This window comes from Phoenix dactylifera, chromosome 13, assembly GCF_051530095.1.
Source record: "Phoenix dactylifera cultivar Ajwa chromosome 13, Ajwa_hap1_PhDact_Kaust_v1.1, whole genome shotgun sequence".
Classification (NCBI taxonomy): Eukaryota; Viridiplantae; Streptophyta; class Magnoliopsida; order Arecales; family Arecaceae; genus Phoenix; species Phoenix dactylifera.
The window spans coordinates 21,384,973-21,403,785 of record NC_143202.1 but is presented as its reverse complement, the minus strand read 5'-3'; the positions used below and the strand labels follow the sequence as shown (position 1 = coordinate 21,403,785).

At 37.9% G+C, this 18,813-nt stretch overlaps 1 protein-coding gene and 1 pseudogene across 2 annotated transcripts; both read left to right on the top strand.

Moving 5' to 3' along the window:
• The first annotated feature begins 2,795 nt into the window (after positions 1-2,795).
• On the top strand, positions 2,796-3,282 carry LOC103723160 (uncharacterized). The gene is made up of 2 exons (XM_008813986.6): positions 2,796-3,083; positions 3,244-3,282. Exons 1-2 carry the CDS (start codon positions 2,796-2,798, stop codon positions 3,280-3,282), a joined length of 327 nt encoding a protein of 108 aa, XP_008812208.1.
• A 6,861-nt stretch (positions 3,283-10,143) lies between these two features.
• On the top strand, positions 10,144-12,315 carry LOC103723163 (pentatricopeptide repeat-containing protein At1g08070, chloroplastic pseudogene; annotated as a pseudogene). The gene has a single exon (XR_015972720.2). The product of XR_015972720.2 is annotated as a pentatricopeptide repeat-containing protein At1g08070, chloroplastic pseudogene (transcript).
• The last annotated feature ends 6,498 nt before the right edge of the window (positions 12,316-18,813 follow it).

Sequence of the window (18,813 nt, the reverse complement as noted above, 5' to 3'; positions counted from 1 at the left end):
AAATACTTTAGAAGGCGGGTGAGAAAGAAACTAGGCCAGGTGATCTACTGGTAGCCTCGTTGCCGGGCAATTGATAAAAGCTCATTGGACAGTGCAAAAGGGGTTGCTTCATGGTTGTTGAGAATTTAAAATGGAGGCATGGTGAGAGGAGAATTTTCTTTGGCATACGAGCATCGTTGTCTGCAATCTGAGTACTAGTATGACTCGGTTTTGAAACAGTGTAATGGGGGTTTATCCTTGCTTAAACATGGGTAATCCTGACTATCTGGTCAAATCAGGGATAATGGGCTAAATTCTATAATGTAAGTTTCTAGTATTAGCTATGCCTAGGTGATGTAAGCCCATTTAATTTTTGTTTGATCCAAACATAATCCTTATCCATAATTTAAATAGTGTTTTATATTTAAAATGTGTGGTGCAATTTTTATACAAATCATATTTTATGTTAAATATTTAGGAAAAAGATTTAAAAATTTTAAATTCAATGATGCATCCTTCAAACTGAAAATTCATATTGTTAAAAATAATTTTACACTACAAAAGAATATTTAGAAACCAAAGTTCACATCATTTTAGTAGCTTCTAACCTTTGCATTTAGTAGATAAAACAAAAGAACAATATCAATTACATTAAGTATGCTAAATTACAAGATAGGATACACGTTGATAATCTACTTTATTGATTATAATATACATATCTTTGAATATAGATATATTTTGTATCATGCTGCTAAAAATATTTATTTTTGTACCCACATGATGCTTAGATTAGAAAGTACTAAAATATATTATGAATTTTGAATTCCAGTCATTTTGCATCAAGATGTGATCTAACTATTATTACTTTACTATTATGGTAATATAATATTTTATATTATTATAATATAATAACATAGTGATATTTTAAATAAAAATTAAATATTAACATAATATTATATTACGAGGTTCATGGTTTATTCTTTTATTAGGTTTGCGATCATTCCATGAATTGTGAATTATAACCATGTTGTTGCCCTGAATTCATCTTATTTGTTGGAAAGAAATGAACTATTAGTTAAAGGTAGGAATAATATTGCTGTCGTTGGGAACCGGTCTAACCTAGATGTTGAGTTAGTGGTAGGCTGGAGTTTATGGCTTATGCACCGGCTCTCTTTTGGGCTCGATCTGTTCATTCCTGCTTTTCTCGAATCTTATTACAAGAAGTGAAAACTTTCTTAATCAACTTAAAGAGAATTAGAGAGACCAAATAAGATCACTGGAGACCTCTATGGCCGTACGTTGGTAGATTTGAGTGGCAGAAAAATAATTTTGGATGGCACTCCGCCGCTGACTCCAATCTGAAACCTCCAAATGGTCGAGGCAGATGTTGAATTTTTAGTGACCGATTCATCTCGTCAGCATAGATTGATTTTAATATATATATATATATATATATGTAAGGTGCAAATATCTTAGATTTTTTTAAAAAAATTAGATGCTGATTACTTGATTGGGACTTCGATAGTGAAATCCTGGTTGATGTAAGATAACGCGTTAATGCCACCTTAAATCCCACATGCTGACGTCTTCCAGCGGTCCCCAACCCCCTTTATATGTCGCTATCAACTCCACGTGAAGATTTGGCCGTTAATGCCTGCCACGTGGACTCCTAGAAGCTTCCTCACCGTCTAATCTCCCACATTAATCCAAGTGAAAAAAAGAGAGTATAAATAAGGTTTTAACACCAAGAATAGCTTATAATAACTTTTTTTATTCATTTGCTTGGATTTTGGAAGCGCTTCCAAGTTTTGTGCTTCCTAAATAATTTTTGGAAAAAAGTTAAATATAAATATTCATTCACACCAGGTATAATTATTCCTTCATTTTGCTCATTTTCCTGAAGTTGTTTTTATGTCCTGTGCGTGCCAAATGGTATTCAGAAAAATAATTATATGTAGTAGTTATTCCAATCAAACCTTCTTATACTGAATAAAGTTATTTGAAAGAATAATTATCATGAGCTTTTCATAGTTTCAGAACCCTCATTCCATGCATTTTGATAAATAAAAATATTCCCAGCCCAGAGTTATCTCAAATAGCACGCGTGTAAGCCAATCATTGGCACCAAGTAGCTTCGCTATACATCAGGCCACGCGTCTGATCTGCGGAAGTCCCGTCGCTTGCCTGCCACGTGCCCCTCTAATTCTCCTCCTCTTTTATTTATTTATTTTTTAAAAATATTTGGTATAAAATGATCAAAATTAAATATATTTTAAATAAAAATAATAAAATTATTATTATTTTTAAAACGAATAGCCCATACAACTCTAGAACATAGTTAATAAGATCAGAAAACAATAATTTTGGAGCATTCTAGGTAATTTTCTATCTCGAGAGTGCTCTCGAAGTGCCCGGATAGAAATGAAGCTCTTCAGTCCGCGGCTTTGCTTGCCTTTGATATGGTTGAATCCAGATGGTACTGCATGACAATAATCTAAAATTACGGTTATTATTTTAAATTATTGTTTGATTTAATAATAAATAAAAATCATGAGTAATTTAAAATTATTTCAATAATTTTATTTGGATCATCAAACGTCACCTCAAGATAGCCAGAGACATACGCGTGGACACCCAGTGAGAGCAACCCTTCTCGTGGCACCACGCGGAATTGTAGACAGCCAAGCCAAGCCAAGCCAAGCTTCCCCTACCCCTTCCCTTGCTATTATTAATAGTCCCACATAGGCTTGGGTTGGTCCATCAGTGTTAATACCACTAATTGTGGGGAGAGAGAGAGAGAGGGAGAGAGATTGGAGATGGGGCTGTATGCCATGCCGAGCCCAGCAGAGGCTGGCCTTCCTTTTGTTCTATTGGCAAATGCTTTGCTTCCAATAGTACTGCTGATGGGTGGGGTGAGATGGGCCATTCTTAGAGTGATGGGATCTGATGGTGGCGAGGAGTGGCAGGAGGAGACGTTGGAGCCAATGATGGCGAGCAGGGCAGGAGCTGGAGTTCGAGTGACCCGGTTCAAGTTTTTGAGCCAGAAGGATGGTGGAGTTCGGGATTGCTGTGTGTGCCTCCATGGGTTTGAAGGAGAGGAAGAGGTCAGTGAGGTGTTGGCCTGCAAGCACTTCTTCCACAGGGCTTGTTTGGACCGGTGGTTGGGTCTCTTGCACTCCACCTGCCCACTCTGTAGAACTATGCTTTAAGGTTGTGTCTCAACTTTCATGTACTTAAAGACTTTTGTTTCTCCTCTGCCTTTAGGTTGAACAGTGGAAGGGATTGAAGAGGCTTTTTTACTGAATTCTTTTTCCCCCTCCCAGAGAATATGTGGTCTACTTTTCCCCTTCAGTGTGGAGTTCATATGTAGTTTACAATGAATAGCACGTTTTGTATGTATTTGCAATGCTGAACATGATGAAAGAATGGCTTTTCTTCTCTCCTTGCAGTTGTTAATTCTTAGGAATCAGAGATTTCCTCTAAATAATTGAATTCCTTATTTAAGGGTTGTGTATGGATGATCATGTTGGGAATTATAGCACAGCTTTCTTGGAAATTAAAGATTACTAGATAGCTATATGTGTTGCATCTTGAAAATTTTGCACCACCAAGGTGATCTGCAGCATTCCTAGGAACAGAGATCACACTTTTTTTTTTTTTTTTTGCAGTCATGGTAGACTCAAATATGGCAGAGTTTAGCACAAGCTCTCAAGGATACATGATAGATCAACCATTGAAAGACATCTAATATATTTTACTGAAATGGCTAAGCATCAGAGAGTTAACCTTTCTTTCAGCAAATACAAGCTTAAATGGATGTTATATTTCTGGATTTTGAGATTAGGGATATCTGTGCAGAGAGAGGGTTGAATTAAGGTTAATGAGAAATATGCTATACAATTACATTAATCATGAAAGAGCCAAACAAAAGCATGTCAGCTATGGTTCTGCTTGGAAATACACAGAACATGAACATTGAAGTTTTCAAAATGGCAAAATACACCAACTGGTTCAACTCTGTGCAATTTATCTCCCTACTAATTCAACCATATTGAATCACTGCTCTAAACCAGTGCCAAGAACATTGTAAGATTTTCTTTGAACTTTAATTGCTATAACCTGTGGCCGATTACTTTGAGAAGCAACAAGGTATCGATCCCTGTGATTCTTGTTAATAGGCCAGAGGATGTGGATTATCATAAAACTGCCAATTAAATTGAGGCAGCAGATAGAACTGATACTAAATGCTAGCCACACTCTACAAGGACACTCAATTTTGAAGGTTTAAACATGCAACTCAGAGAGATCTCTTAGTGTGGTCTCTGTTAAAGTGTACAAAAACCTGCTAGAGTCCCAACTGTGAGGGTTAGCAGCAGCTGCATGTGCTAAGAAAGGAAACTTTCTTAAAGCTCTACCACTGAATCCCTGAACAAGAATTTACACAATCATGATGGTTAGAGGAGGTCAGCATCTATATTATCTTGAGTTTTGTTTCCAAATCCACACTGCAGTAAAGATCAGTCACTAACCTGGCATACTCCTCAGGCTTCAAGCAAAATTCCCAACAACTCAATGTCATAATGTTGTTAGGAAGCAAAAACAGAGATGTTTAAATAATAAATACGGAAAAACTCTATAAGTTCCAAAACATTAGAGATCTAGGCTAACTAATATTAATGGATTAATTTTGAGCATGCAAATTAACCACTAACTACACTAGAATGAAGTAGTTGATAATAGATAGTCTGACAAGAAAATGAAGTTGAAAACTTAGTACAGTCTCTCTCTACAAAATTATAGGGATGTCTCGGTGTATCAAAAAGTTATATCGTACCAAAGAAGCTAACGGGGCCACAGACTGGGTGGCCTCGTATCTGGCTAGTCACTATGGGGGTGCCTTGTGGGTTGGAAAGACATAGTTACCTAGAACACTCCAAGACTTATTGTTTTTTGAATTTTTTGGATGTACCCATGCTAGAACTATCTGAATTATATCGTACCAACATTGGCTTTCAAAGCTTGGTAGCATTATAAAATTTAAATATCCAGGGATCATTCTTGTTCCAACAGAAAGTAATACATAATACAAATACCTGACCAAAGTTTCTGACAAGCAAAAGATGTACTTATAAAGAAGATATTGCATATAAAAAGTTCCTTATCAGTTCCATGAAACAAGACAACGATCCACACCCCTCTCAGTAAGCAACAGACCACCAGCAGCAGCATACAGCAGCAACCACTGCTTGAGACCAATTTCATAAATTAAGCTGCAGAAAAAATTAATCAATTCTAACAAAATTCCAATCTGTAGCAGTCAATAAGATACTAATTTTTAAGACAAACCATTCACACATTCCATCAAATTCTTTAGCAGGTAGAAAACACTCATTGAAATCAATCATCTCCACTCAGTTCCTCGCCTGAACCCTCATTACTAAGCTCTCACATGAGAATTGTAAATCTAGAAACATGCTGAAAATCCATTCTTCCACAGATACAAATACAGAAAAAAATGATGCTGCAACAAGGCAAAGAATTTTCACCTGAAGGTCAACTGAATGACCATAGAAGCCATAGAGAATCACCCATAGTGTTCAAGAAATATTGAAAGTGCAAGTCAAAGACATGTTATGTGATTCCATTTAAATGATACAAAAATAGATTTCCGAGAAAAAAGACCAAAGCAATCGAATGCGATTCTTGTGCTAATTTTACTGCAATATCAAATCAACAAGGATTTGACTACAAGATCTCTTTTATTTGTTCAAACATTTGATTTTATAGCATCATGATGTTTTGAGATAAGACATCCTAGAAGACTGAAATAATCATGTGCAAAGTATTCGTCAACCACTCAAATGGTAAGTTAAAAGGCCAGATAATAACACATTCGACATTACAGAAATGACTGGCAAATTGATATCCTGTATACTGAAGGTCAATGTAAAATAGATGAAGTAGATAAAGTCTAAAGCATTCGAAGATGAAACATTAAAATGTGAATTTAGTCAATGATCTGTTCAACAACACACACCCAGAAATAACTGTAGTTCAATAATTGCTAAGGTTACATCATGAGTTACAAATACCTGCATAAAAGGCCTGACTTACCATCAAGACCAGGAAAACTTAAATTCAGGAAGTAAGCCAGAAATCTCAAAGAAAGATGAGTCGGGTCCATAAGTTACAAGACCTGTGTGGCAGATTAATATTTGTTTTTTTAGGCACAGGAACAGGACCATCACCATAGCTTAATCTTCTCTTCTCAAGCATCCTGCAAAACATTAATCACAAAACAAAAATACCAAAGCAAAGTAAATAAAATTCTACGCATATCAATACTGCATGCCTATGCAAGAGATAAAAAGAAATGTAAACAGAAAAGTGATATAGCTAAGATAAAGTGTAGAGAGAGCAAATCTCAGTGGAAACCAAAAACTGAAAAATATGGACATCATTCGAGTTAATGTGGAAAGTAATCTAAAGCTAACTGAACCATAAAGACTGCCGAAGTAGAATGTGACTTGTTGGGCTGCTTCCATTTTATTATCAAGAAAAAGTCAAGAAGTGAAATATTGACGAAGATGAAACACAATAGAGGTGAAACACACAATAATACATCTAGCTTGGTTAAGTGAGAGTCTGAGATGAATGCATTGACTGGAACTGTGATATAGGTGCATGTCAATAATACATCTAGCAAATTATTGGGCTAATCTAACAAAATCAGATGAAAGGATTTGATGCCTCGATGAAGAGGACTTCAAATCTGTCAGAGGAAAGCAAAGGAACAAAAATAGTGAAATATTCTTTTTTGGCACATCCGGATAAAAATATCTTAACTAAAAGGAAAACTAGCAAGACGTTACATATACATAGAAACACAAATAGCTAACGATGTTAATAACAACCAACTCCATGCACATCAGCCTTCAAAATTTAAAGAAGATCAGCATGAAGTACGCTCCCCGGTCTCAGTAGAAAGTCTTCGTGGATAGCTTGGCAGGCCAACCAATCCGCTGCTTCGTTACCTTCCTTGCAGGTGCGAGACACCACCGACAGATGCTGATTTGATCTCTAAGTTTCGATGTCCTGTAGCAATGGAACAAGACCAGCCTTTTGAATTGGTTGTTGCATAATCCATTACATTGCTGTAAGAGAATCACCTGGCAACCAAATTTTACAACTCTAAAAAAGATTAATAGCATGATACAACCCAAGCCAAACACCCTCTAATTCAGCATACAGGACAGAAGATAAGTGCAAAGTCTTTCCACCAGCCAATAGAAGAGATCCGTCCCGGTTTCTAATGATAAAACCTGCAACAGCCATAGAATGTTGAACAGAAGCATTAAAATTCACTTAGCATTCCAAAGGGTGGGGGTAACCAAGAGATAAGTTTATCCAAACATAACTGCTGTGACAGCAGGTAAGAACTACCTCAGTGCTTCCACTGAATGATAGAAGGATGGGGAGCTTATTCAACATAAATAAGAGCAGGACGTTTCACCTTCCTGAGTAACATATCAGGAGATAAGAACCCATGCTGGAATTGCCTCAGATTTCTAGCGAACCAGATTAACCATGCCATGTAAGTCACCTTGGTTACTAAAGTAACTAATGCCGGCAAACAATGAGGATTGTCTGGGAGCTGCTCATCATTGGCTAATTTGGCTCAGCATTGAGTTGCAAAGGGACAGGACACAATAACAAGCTGACAGTCCTCCAGAACCCCCTCACAAAGGTCGCAGGACTTCTCATGTTTGTCTCTTGCCAAAAGTTGGCTTGTTAGCAATTAATTCGAGATTGTCATTAGGCTGCAGGCTAGTAAAACAAATGCGAGGACTCGTGCGGGTTTATATTTAGCTCTACATCGATTATTCATCTTAGGTGCTTATACAGAATCAGGTAACACAAATAATACCTTCCAGCTCGTTTTTTTGGGTGAGATCTTAGGTTGTAACAAATGGTATCAGAGCGGACCCGGCTCATAACCTATGTGGACTTGGAGATATTGCAGCACAAATCTATTAGGGCTGACCACAGGCTAATCATAGTGCTTGTGATTAGATTTGAATGGATTTGAACTTTTAGTCGGACAAAGACGTCAGGGCTTAAACGGAGGAGTATGTGAGGACTCACGTGGGCATGTGTTTAGTCCCACATCGGTTATTCGTTGGGCAAATCTTGGGTACTTATACAGGATCAAAAGCCCAAATAATACCTTCCGGCTAGCTTTTTTGGGTAAGGTTCTAGGTTGTTACAACAAATCCAATAGAATAAAAGATGGTACAAGATCAAACTATGTTATTTTATGATCTAATGTTATTATTGTGGTAATATCATGATATTACAATTTGCATAAAGTTTTCATTCTTATTTTTTGATGCATATATCCGGTCGTCGTCTTCTTCTTCTTCTTTATAACATCTCTTGCTCAAAATCCATATCCATTTCAATCTCTCACTAGGTCTCCCACCTTCCGGTCTACGTCCACCTGAATGGCGGATGGTTGATGATGAAGGGTGGATTCTTCTAAACCGGAGATTCTCTTCTCAATTTGTGGTACAATGTTGCTACTAGCCAATACTTTCCACTAACATAAAAGAAGAACAATCTAACACTTGAGGATAAAGATGAAAGCTCGGTATTAATAGATTCTCCAACATATAAAAGGAAACAAGTTTCAGGAGGAATGCTTTTACAAGATAAGCTTCGTACAAGAAATTTCTTCTTCTAGATTGGCATATTACTATAAGTTTATACGCTTGGAGCTATAATTATTGTTCATGGAGAGGTGGTGCATGGAGTTGTCGTTAAGTATCTAGAAGGGATAAATTTAGGATCTATAGGAAGTTGTTGACTTGTTATACAAGTGCTAGAGCTATCTGAAGGCTCCAACTGTGGCATGTACCAATTCATTTACTAGGCTTTGTTCTACTGATGAACTTTTGCTCATAACATGCACCTATCCATAAGATTATTATTATGATTTTACTTTTTGTTTTGGCGGATTCATCATACAAAGCATGTATGGATACACCCAATAAATCAAAATACATAGCTCACGGAGTACCCGATGCAGCTTTTCCTCTCCTGATCATAAGGTATTCCCTGAGTGGTGAGTCACAAAGGCAGCCACTCAGTCGGCTTATTAGGATCAAGTTTAAGGAAAGGCCTATTAGGATAGAAAGAGAGATATCGGATGTCACATCCCTATAACTGTTTCCGAAGGAGATAACATCCATCTTATTCTCTGCAACTGTCTCTGCTGGAGAAGTCAAATTAAAGCGATACACTATAGGCTTGGTCACTATTTTATCTATGCTTATAAGAGAAAGGGTGAGAGAGAAAATAAGAAATGCTTGTTCAGGACAAGGAACACGATTGACCTCTTCTTCTTCTCGTGTTACGAGCGACATGTAAGGGTCCAAATTCAAGAAAGTTGTTGCCCCATAATGTTAATATTAATCAGTATTTTCCCCATATATTTCTTTATAAATATAGTTTATTACATATTTACTCTTTGAAAATTGCTATATATATATATATACACACACACTTCAAATCATCTTGTTTTTGCATGGATATTCCTTCTTTTAAATTTTTTGCTCTTTGTATTTATAAGAAGGGTTGCTTTTGTTTACCGAACTGAAATATTTCTTACCATGTCATGAGATAAATTATAATACTTTTTTCTCTCCACACTAAGTAAAATGAGATAGCATGACAATAAATATATTGATCCAAGAAAATTAAAATATTTTTCTTGTAAATATCTTTAATTGTTCTTGTAAAAATGAAAAATATCATGACTATTTGCACCAAGTGGCAATTAAGAGCTGAATGCAGTTGGATGTGGCCTAAAAATCTTGTTAGATTGCAGCTCCTTTCAGGCTGTTCTTGTATATTAGAAAGCGAATGGGGTCGTAGACTGGATCGACTTTTTTACTGCTCAATACTTGAGAGTAATTTTTTGAACATATTATATAGCTGTCTCTTTACTTTTACTTTTATGCTCTTTTTTTTTATATATAATTGTATTCAAGCGGGGTAAGTAGCCGTTGTACCCACAAAAAAAAAAAAAAAAAAAAAAAAAAAAAAAATCTTGTTGGGCCTAAATGTCCAAACTCTGGGCTGCACATTTTATATTTTAACGATCGGGACACGATTTCCTCGAGGCGGGAAAGAAAATGACCGTTATCCCTGTCTTCCTTCCGACCAACGCCGTCCCAACCCCCTCCCTGATCCCCACCAGCCCCAAAACCTTACTCCTCGAGCAATGCAAGACCCTCCGAGACCTGCACCAAATCCACGCCCACCTCATCAAAACCGGTGCCGTCCTCCACCCGGCCGTCGCCGAAAACCTCCTCGAATCCTCGGCCCTCGTCGTCCCTGGCAGCCTCGACTACGCCCTCCAGGTCTTCCGCCACACCCCATCCCCCCACACCCAAGCCCACAACATCCTCATCCGTGCCTTCATCCTCTCCGGCTCCCCCTGCGAGGCCCTCCGCCTCTTCCTCCTCATGCTCGACCGCGCCGTTCCCCCTGACAAGCACACCCTCTCTTGCATCCTCAAGGCCTGTTCCAGGCTCAGTTCTCTTGAACATGGGAAACAAATCCATGCTTTTATCCTGAAGTGTGGCCTCGGCTCGGAGGACTTTGTTCAGAATAGCTTGATCCATATGTATGCTAGCTGTGGCGAGGTTGGAATTGCACGAGGCCTTTTCGATGAAATGCCTGACAGAGGGATTGTTACGTGGAATGCCATGTTTGCGGGCTACTTCAAGGCTGGGGAATGGACGGAGGTTGTTAGCTTGTTTCGTCAGATGTTGGAAGCAGGACTAACTTTTGATGAAGTGACACTGATCAGTGTCTTGACGGCATGTGGACGGTCGGGGGTCTTGGACTTGGGGGAGTGGATTAATGGGTATATAGAGGCAAATGGGATGAAGGGTAGTCAAAGTCTAGTGACGTCCTTGGTAGACATGTATGCTAAATGTGGCGAGGTTGAGAAGGCGCGGAGGTTATTTGACGAAATGCCATATCGGGATGTTGTTGCTTGGAGTGCAATGATTTCTGGTTATACTCAGTCGAATCAATGTAGGGAAGCACTTGCTCTTTTCCATGAGATGCAAGAGGCTGATGTTGATCCCAATGAAGTCACCATGGTCAGTGTTCTCTCTTCTTGTGCAGTTTTGGGGGCTCTTGAGACTGGCAAGTGGGTCCATTCCTATATAAAAAGAAAAAGAATGCAGCTTACTGTTACCCTTGGCACTGCACTTGTTGATTTCTATGCAAAGTGTGGATGCATTGAGAATGCAATTGAAGCCTTCGAGAATATGCCAAGGAAGAACGCATGGACTTGGACAGTGCTGATCCAGGGGCTAGCAAGTAATGGGCAGGGAAGGGATGCCCTCAAGCTCTTCTATTCCATGCTAGAAGCTAATTTCCAGCCGACTGATGTGACTTTTATTGGTGTTCTCTCTGCTTGCAGTCATGCAGGTCTAGTTGAAGAGGGCCGACAATTTTTTGATTGCATGACTCGTCATTATGGTATTGAGCCAAGGATCGAACACTATGGTTGCATGGTTGATATTCTAGGGCGAGCTGGTTTGATCGAAGGGGCATATCACTTTATCAAGAATATGCCTATTGAACCTAATGCCATTCTGTGGAGAACATTATTGGCTTCTTGTAAAATTCACAAGAATGTGGAGATTGGGGAAGAATCATTGAAGCAAATTGTCAAATTGGAGCCTAGACATAGTGGGGACTACATACTTCTCTCAAGCATTTATGCATCAGTGGGTAGATGGGAGGATGCAGTAAAGGTGAGGAATCAGATGAAGGAGAAAGGGATTAAGAAAACTCCAGGGTGCAGCTTGATTGAAGTGGATGGGGTGATCAACGAGTTTTTCGCCGAAGATAGCACTCACCCACAATCAAAGGAGATATATGATAAAGTTGATGAGATGATCATGAAAATTAAGGTGGTTGGTTATGTGCCTAACATAGCTGATGCAAGACTAGATGCTGAGGAAGATGAGAGGGAAGTATCAGTCTCTCATCATAGCGAGAAGTTGGCCATCGCCTATGGGTTAATCAAATCTACTCCTGGAGCAACTGTTAGGGTGTCGAAGAATCTCAGAGTATGCACAGATTGCCACATAGCAACTAAGATGATATCTAAGGTTTATGAGAGAGAAATTGTGGTGAGAGATAGAAGTAGATTCCATCATTTCAGGGATGGAAATTGTTCTTGCAAGGATTATTGGTAAAATTAGCTACATACAGATGCTTAATGAATTATTCAATCATAGATTTGCTACATTTTATAGTCGCAGAAATTGTGATTTTAAATCATTCTCTAGGTTAAGTGAGTATTCAGACTAAAAGAAGAAGCTATCATCAACGTTCTAAGCCATAAACTCCATAATTTTTCTTCCTTGCATGGCATGGTTGTTTTTTGATTGCTAAACAAAGTTGTTGCTGAATATAAGATATGATAACACATCTTGATGTGCCTTATTAGTTAGTCTCACAACATTCAGTAAATGACCCTATCAGAGTGTTTACGAATTCAATTGGGTCATGAAATCCATTTCCAATTGCTGAGCTGCAAATGGTGGGGCATATTCACTTCTTGTCCATGTTTCTGAATATTATAAATTGTTTTCTTTTTCCTAGTGCATCACCACCTTCTTTATGAATAATTAATGCTCCTCTGAAGTTCTTGGCAGCGTCAGGAAGATAAGTTGGAGCTCTTCATGGCTATTCTTCTTGCTTCAGTTTTCTAAACCAATTATCTAACAGTGTGCAATTCCATCTTAATCCTGCAGCAGCTTCTTTTCCTCATCCACAATCTCAGGAAAGGTATGGTTTTCTCTTCCAGCCAATGTTATAGTTAGAAATGATATTAGTTTCTTGAAATTGCCACTTCGTGAGCTGATAATTCATGCTCAGTTTTTTGGTAGCATCATTGTATCCTTTGGATACGGAAAATCCCTTTTCTCTTAATTTTTTCCTTTTTTGTGCCTGTTTTACACTATTTAAATATGAAAAATAACAATGTTACTGGAACCACAGAAACCAGGAAGCCATCAAATGTCAATCAATTCAAGAGGCAAAGTCCATGCAAAATTTCACTTCAGGGATTTATTTCCTTGCTAATTATTTTCACTGGGAAATTCCTGGTTGCATGCTTCGACAATTTACTGTATTTGACAGGGCAGATTTCTTACCCATTATCATATGAAAATTACAAAAGAAAACACACAACAATTTTGAGGCTTTCAACACTGTCATTGGTCTTATTGCAGTGTATGTGGTTGTAGGAACTATTAAGACATTTTGTGTGTTCATGTGGAGCATAGGCTTTGGGTTTAAGGACTTGTACTCCCCTCCAGCCCTCAAAAAAAAAGGTGGGTTTTATGATTTCAGTTCTACTTAAATGAGATATCAAATTTCTGGTCTTTGTACATCACTACGAACAAATCAGAAGAGATATGAGCTTTTGTGATGAGTAGGTAGTGATGTGAACAGAATGGATATGGTTTGGAAATCAATATTTGTTTTCGGAAGAAAAAAGTTAGACACCAAGTATCTGACCCATTTTCATCAAGGTAATGAAAATAAACTCATTCAAACAATCTTCAAGGATTGATTTTACATCCAAATGCTAAAACAGAGTGTGAGATTGATCGAAGCAATCTTAACATAAATTTTATCAAATTGGAATGGGTATGGGCATTAGCTATCATGTTGGTAGATATGACTACTGAGATTTCTTGTATATGGCTGGATCTCTGCTTCTTAAGTTGCTTATGGAAAAAGGCAATGTTAATGTAAAAGGGCAAGCCATGCTAAAAGGATTACAAGCAAAATTTAAAATCTAATGGTGGTTTAACCAAGTTTATTCTGCATAAAATAAATGTAGATAATAATACTTAAAATCTAGAAGTAGAAATATAATTGTTCTTGATCCAGGTTCAACATAGTCATGTTTATTTTGTGTATATACAAATGGGTCTCACTTTGAAAGTTACTGAAGTGGCCTGAATGGCCATATATTGTAGCAAAAATAAAAGATATATCTAATCTGAAATTGAAAGAATACTTACATTTGTATGTTTATCTGGATGAATATAAACTTATCTGTTCTTCTTCTTTTTTTTATAATAAATTTCTTATAGTTAGGTCATCTTTGGTCTGTGAGCTGATGTTTGCGGTCTAATCTGCTCCTTTGGTTGCCCTCTTGGTAAGCATGCTCGAAGGAATTTTAGAAAAGCTGGTAGAATGCAATCCATGATAAGAGTGAATTTTCCAAGAGATTGGCTCACCCTGCTTAAATGTTGGTGGAAGAATGAGACAATTATTTTTGAAAATAATTTTGGTAATGTCCATATCCTGAGCCACATGCTGAGAGTAATCCTAGGTCATTACCCACACCTTTTGTACTAGGGGATTAGGGTCTTCAAGTCTCTCTTCATTGCAGGCCTTTTTTTTTTTAATAAGATGAATAAATTGTTACAGATGAAGATTTCTTTACGTATGACATCTAAATGGATTATGATAGCCGCTGTGTATTCTTACAGAGGGCCAGATAAGTTAATTGCTGAAATTAACTTTTTGAAAGAAGTTTAGCTGGACAAAAAAGAAGTTACCTGTTGGAATAACCATCCAAAAAGAGTTACACATGTAAGAGAACTACTGGTAGTCCCAACTTGAAGAAAGTTATTGCTGGAAATAACTCTCTCTTTCATAACGAAAGAAAGATGAACGCTTTATTTTGGATATCTTTTACTCTCTACAACAACACCATGTTGGTCATGGAATCTAGGTATCACAGCCATGTATCTTAGGATTAGGACTAGAATTGACTTTCTAGAATGGGGGTTCGATCTACTCCATTTCTTTCTTGGTATATTTCAATCATTTGTTCCAGTTTTTCTTAATCATCTTATAACTTCTAAGTATTTTGTTTTTGTTTTTTTTTTTGATCTACCATGTATTATGCCAATTATAATGATTTCTATTCTAATTTGGATGATCATTTCTATGCGAGTAATAATTGCTAGCATGCCGATAATCTTCAAATACTCATAGAGGAACTCCCTCAATGCGTCTGTATACACCAAAATTTATAATGCACCATAAATGATAACTTCTCATTGATGTGGCATGGAAAAAATCCACCATTCTTCTCATCAACTATGGCATGCTTGCAATCAACTAGCCCCAAAAAGTTTCCTAGTAGGAATTTTTTTGGCGTATCTAGTGGAAAACTGCAACCTATGAAATGCTGAGCGATATTCAGTTTTTGATGCATCAAACTCCATTAGTCCTTGCAAAAACACTCGAGAGTGTTGTTAAAATTGACTTGTAGAAAGGCTGATAAATTGATAATAAAGACATTCGAGAGGAGTGATGGGAATTGGCTTGGAAAGGACAATTGATCGATAACAGAAATACCCGAGAGGCATCGATCGAAATGGCTTGAAAAAGCGATCATGCATTAACTTATGTATATCTTGCTCAATAAAACTATCATCTTGTTCATTTTCATTGAGCCACGGGAGGAAAAATATTTATGCAAAAATTTTATAGAGGTTGACTAAATAATCTATATTGATTCATCAACCAAGATTCATTTATGTATAGCATCTAAAGGGACTAGGATTAGCCACTTGTCATTTATATAAAAGACAATGTAGGACAGTTTTTGTCAGTATTAATTTCTTAAAGAAAGTTATCTGGATGAAGTTACTTGAGTAACCATCCAAAAGGAGTAATGCATGTAAGGGAACTATTGATATTTTCTTCTTTTATAACAAAAGCAAGAAGAGGGCTTCATTTTGAATCTCTCTCTTTACAATAACAAATCGATGCTGTTCATGGAACTTAGTTATTATAGCCATGTATCTAAGGACTAGGATATACTCTCCAACATGGAGGTCTGACTTATTTCAGAGTTTTTCTTGGTATTCTTCAATCATTTTTAACAGTTTTTCTCCATCATCTTGTATCTCTTAATTAATTTGTATTATTATATTCTATGCAATGGATCAACTCTACTATGTATCGCCTCACTACTATATCAATGATGATTGTTAATTTTGATGTGGATGGCTATTCTTATGTGAGTTATTATTATTGGTATGTGGATGATAATCAACATAAGTTATTGGATAATTTTCGAAAAGTCATGAAGGAATTTCGTAAGCACATCTCTAATGCTGTATACTAATATCTATGTTGTGCTGCAAATGATAAGTTTTTCTCATTGATAAGATATGGAAAAGAACATGTCCATTGACCATGGCATGCTCACAATTGACCCTAAAAAGTTCTTAATGGGAAGCAATTGCATAAGGCAAAGACTATAGCCTTGAAAGCCAATCGCATCAATATAGAGCTGCATCTGATTTTTCATCAGTGCTTCCACCTTAAGCTTCTAATTTTGATCCCATACTTTCCACGACCGGTCTATGCAAGCAACATTCCTTGTAGGAGATAGGCATTGTTATGGTTCAAATCTGGCCCGAGGGTGACCATGCTGGTGGAGCCAAGGAAGCTGCTGGTCCTGAAAAGGGGAAAACGGGAGCCACCTCCTACGTGACGGTCGCGGACCTGCACAAAGCCTTACTAGAGCTCTCGTTGAGGGCCCTCCGATGATCAAGTTAGAGTGGGTAAATTTGGTCCAGCCAAAAGGTCCCTTAGAAATTACCTAACCGAGCTATTTATAGCCTTGGTGGAATGGCCCAGGTGGCGGAGGTACTGTCAGTCCTCATCATGAGGGGGCGTGGCTCTGAGCCGAATGGCGCGCAGCTCAAGCTGGCTGGTGACGTACAGTACAGCCCATTCTTGAGAACGGTAGGGTGTTGACAGTCACAGTAGGGTATGGCTGGAGTAGTCAAGATGTCGTCTGACTGTTGTTGGCAGGTTATGGAGACGTGACACGGTAGTGTGGTGAAGTACGGCTACGTAGATGGGCGTAGGCCCGCACATGGTTGTGGTCGCTGGCGAGGCTGAGCTCGTTAAATAGTTACGTCATGCGTTTGACGAGGTCGGATTTGCAGATGCTGGGAGTAGCTCGACTCCCAGATTCCGAGATGTGCTCGGAGGAGCGCCACGAGCTCAAGGGTCGGAGCATATTGCTGGGATCGGTGTCCCGAGCTTGGTCGGGACGGGTCAGCGATTGTCTGAAAGTACCTCAAGTTTGGTCGGGGGAGTCGGCAAATGTCTGGAATTGGTGGAGCTTTTGGTAGAGTTCCGAGGACGAGCTGGCTCTAGACCGAAGTGGAGATTCAGTTGTCCGTCATTGGTGTTTATTGGGCCGAAACTGAGCGGCCATGTAGTTGCGGGCTGAACGGTTTATTTTTTCCTCTATCAGGCATACTCAAAATTTTGCCGATGACTGGATTGCGAAGATTAACCTCTTCCATCTCCAAAGTTCATCGACCATTAATCATCCTACAATCATAGGCAGGCCTGAGCAAGTTATCCCAATAAATTCATTCCATTCACAGAAAATGAAAAAAATATATTTTTACCAAATATTCCACCACCTAATTCTGTCAAAAAAACAGTCATTGGCACAAAGTTAATTTCACTAATTCAATAAGTAATGTGGGGGCCTTTTTCTTTGGTTAACCCTACTGCTAATGCTGTCTCCACTCTTCAATTTCCATACATTATAGATGATCTTGTTTATAACAAATCCACCTTTTGGGTTCATTTATTGCTCTCTCTTTCAAGGAGAGAAACAAGATAAGTGCCTTGATCATGCATGGAAGTGTATTTATTTAAGTTACATAAATAGTAAAATAGATGTGTAACATGACAAGAGAGGGATCACATCTATGGGTGCTTTTCCACAATGCAGTGGACATGCCAGCAGCATCTATTTTAGGCTCAACCTGCCCCAGTCCCAACTGATTACTCAGTTTATTATATATAATATTAATTTTATTAATATACTTATCAATTTTTAAACTCTTGGCATATGAAATTTTGTTCTATGGTTAAATTAAATATGGTTAACTATCAAATATTTATCATTTATGATTTAATTGTTAGAGCATTTAATTAAATGTTTCATTGGTAAACTTTCAAAGAATAGCTGATTTTAGCTTGATGAATTACTCAGGTTATAATTTTTGGTGCTAGATAAAACCAAGGTTGGATCTAATTTGTACCCGTTGCACACTAGGTATGATATGAATCTTAACATACCTAAAGTTGACCCGAAAATCCAATATACTTTTATTATCCCAATCCAGACCCAACCTTATCCTCAAAGGAGCTGGGAATGGAATAAAATTTAGACATGAAACCCTAATATGTTTGGGTCACAATGCATTGAAAGCTGGACTTGACCTGAGCTAGTAGGATCCCTGTTGGTAATCTATCCAAACCAGGAGTTGTGCACAAGTCAGGGTCGGATAGATTTGGTGATACATCTAAAATTGAACCGGTTTTAAATTAATTTTCTAGAATTGAAACCGAAACCAAATTGGCCATCTACAAAAGTAGCTTGAAGCAAACCTGAATATTTTGGTTTGATTTGGTTCAATTTATCTTTTTTTTAAAAAATAAAAATTAAAATATATACATTCACACACATATGAGTCACGTCGGATTAGGTTGGTATGTATTGTTGGGGGAATAAGATTTTTCCCCAAATGACACAAATGCCCCTAAGAAGCCACATAATCACCGACCCTGGACAGCCGAAGTCGGCGTCCGACCTCGGAACGCCCGACCTCAAGACGGCCGACCTCGAGGACTCCAGTCTGGGAAAACCTTGATATTCAAAATCTACTCTTG

Coding starts and splice junctions, on each gene's coding strand:
- LOC103723160 (XM_008813986.6), top strand. CDS start 2,796: ATGGGGCTGTATGCCATGCCGAGCCCAGCAGAGGCTGGCCTTCCTTTT. Junction 3,084..3,243: donor GGTTTGAAGGAGAGGAAGAG/GTCAGTGAGGTG, acceptor CTCTGCCTTTAG/GTTGAACAGTGGAAGGGATT.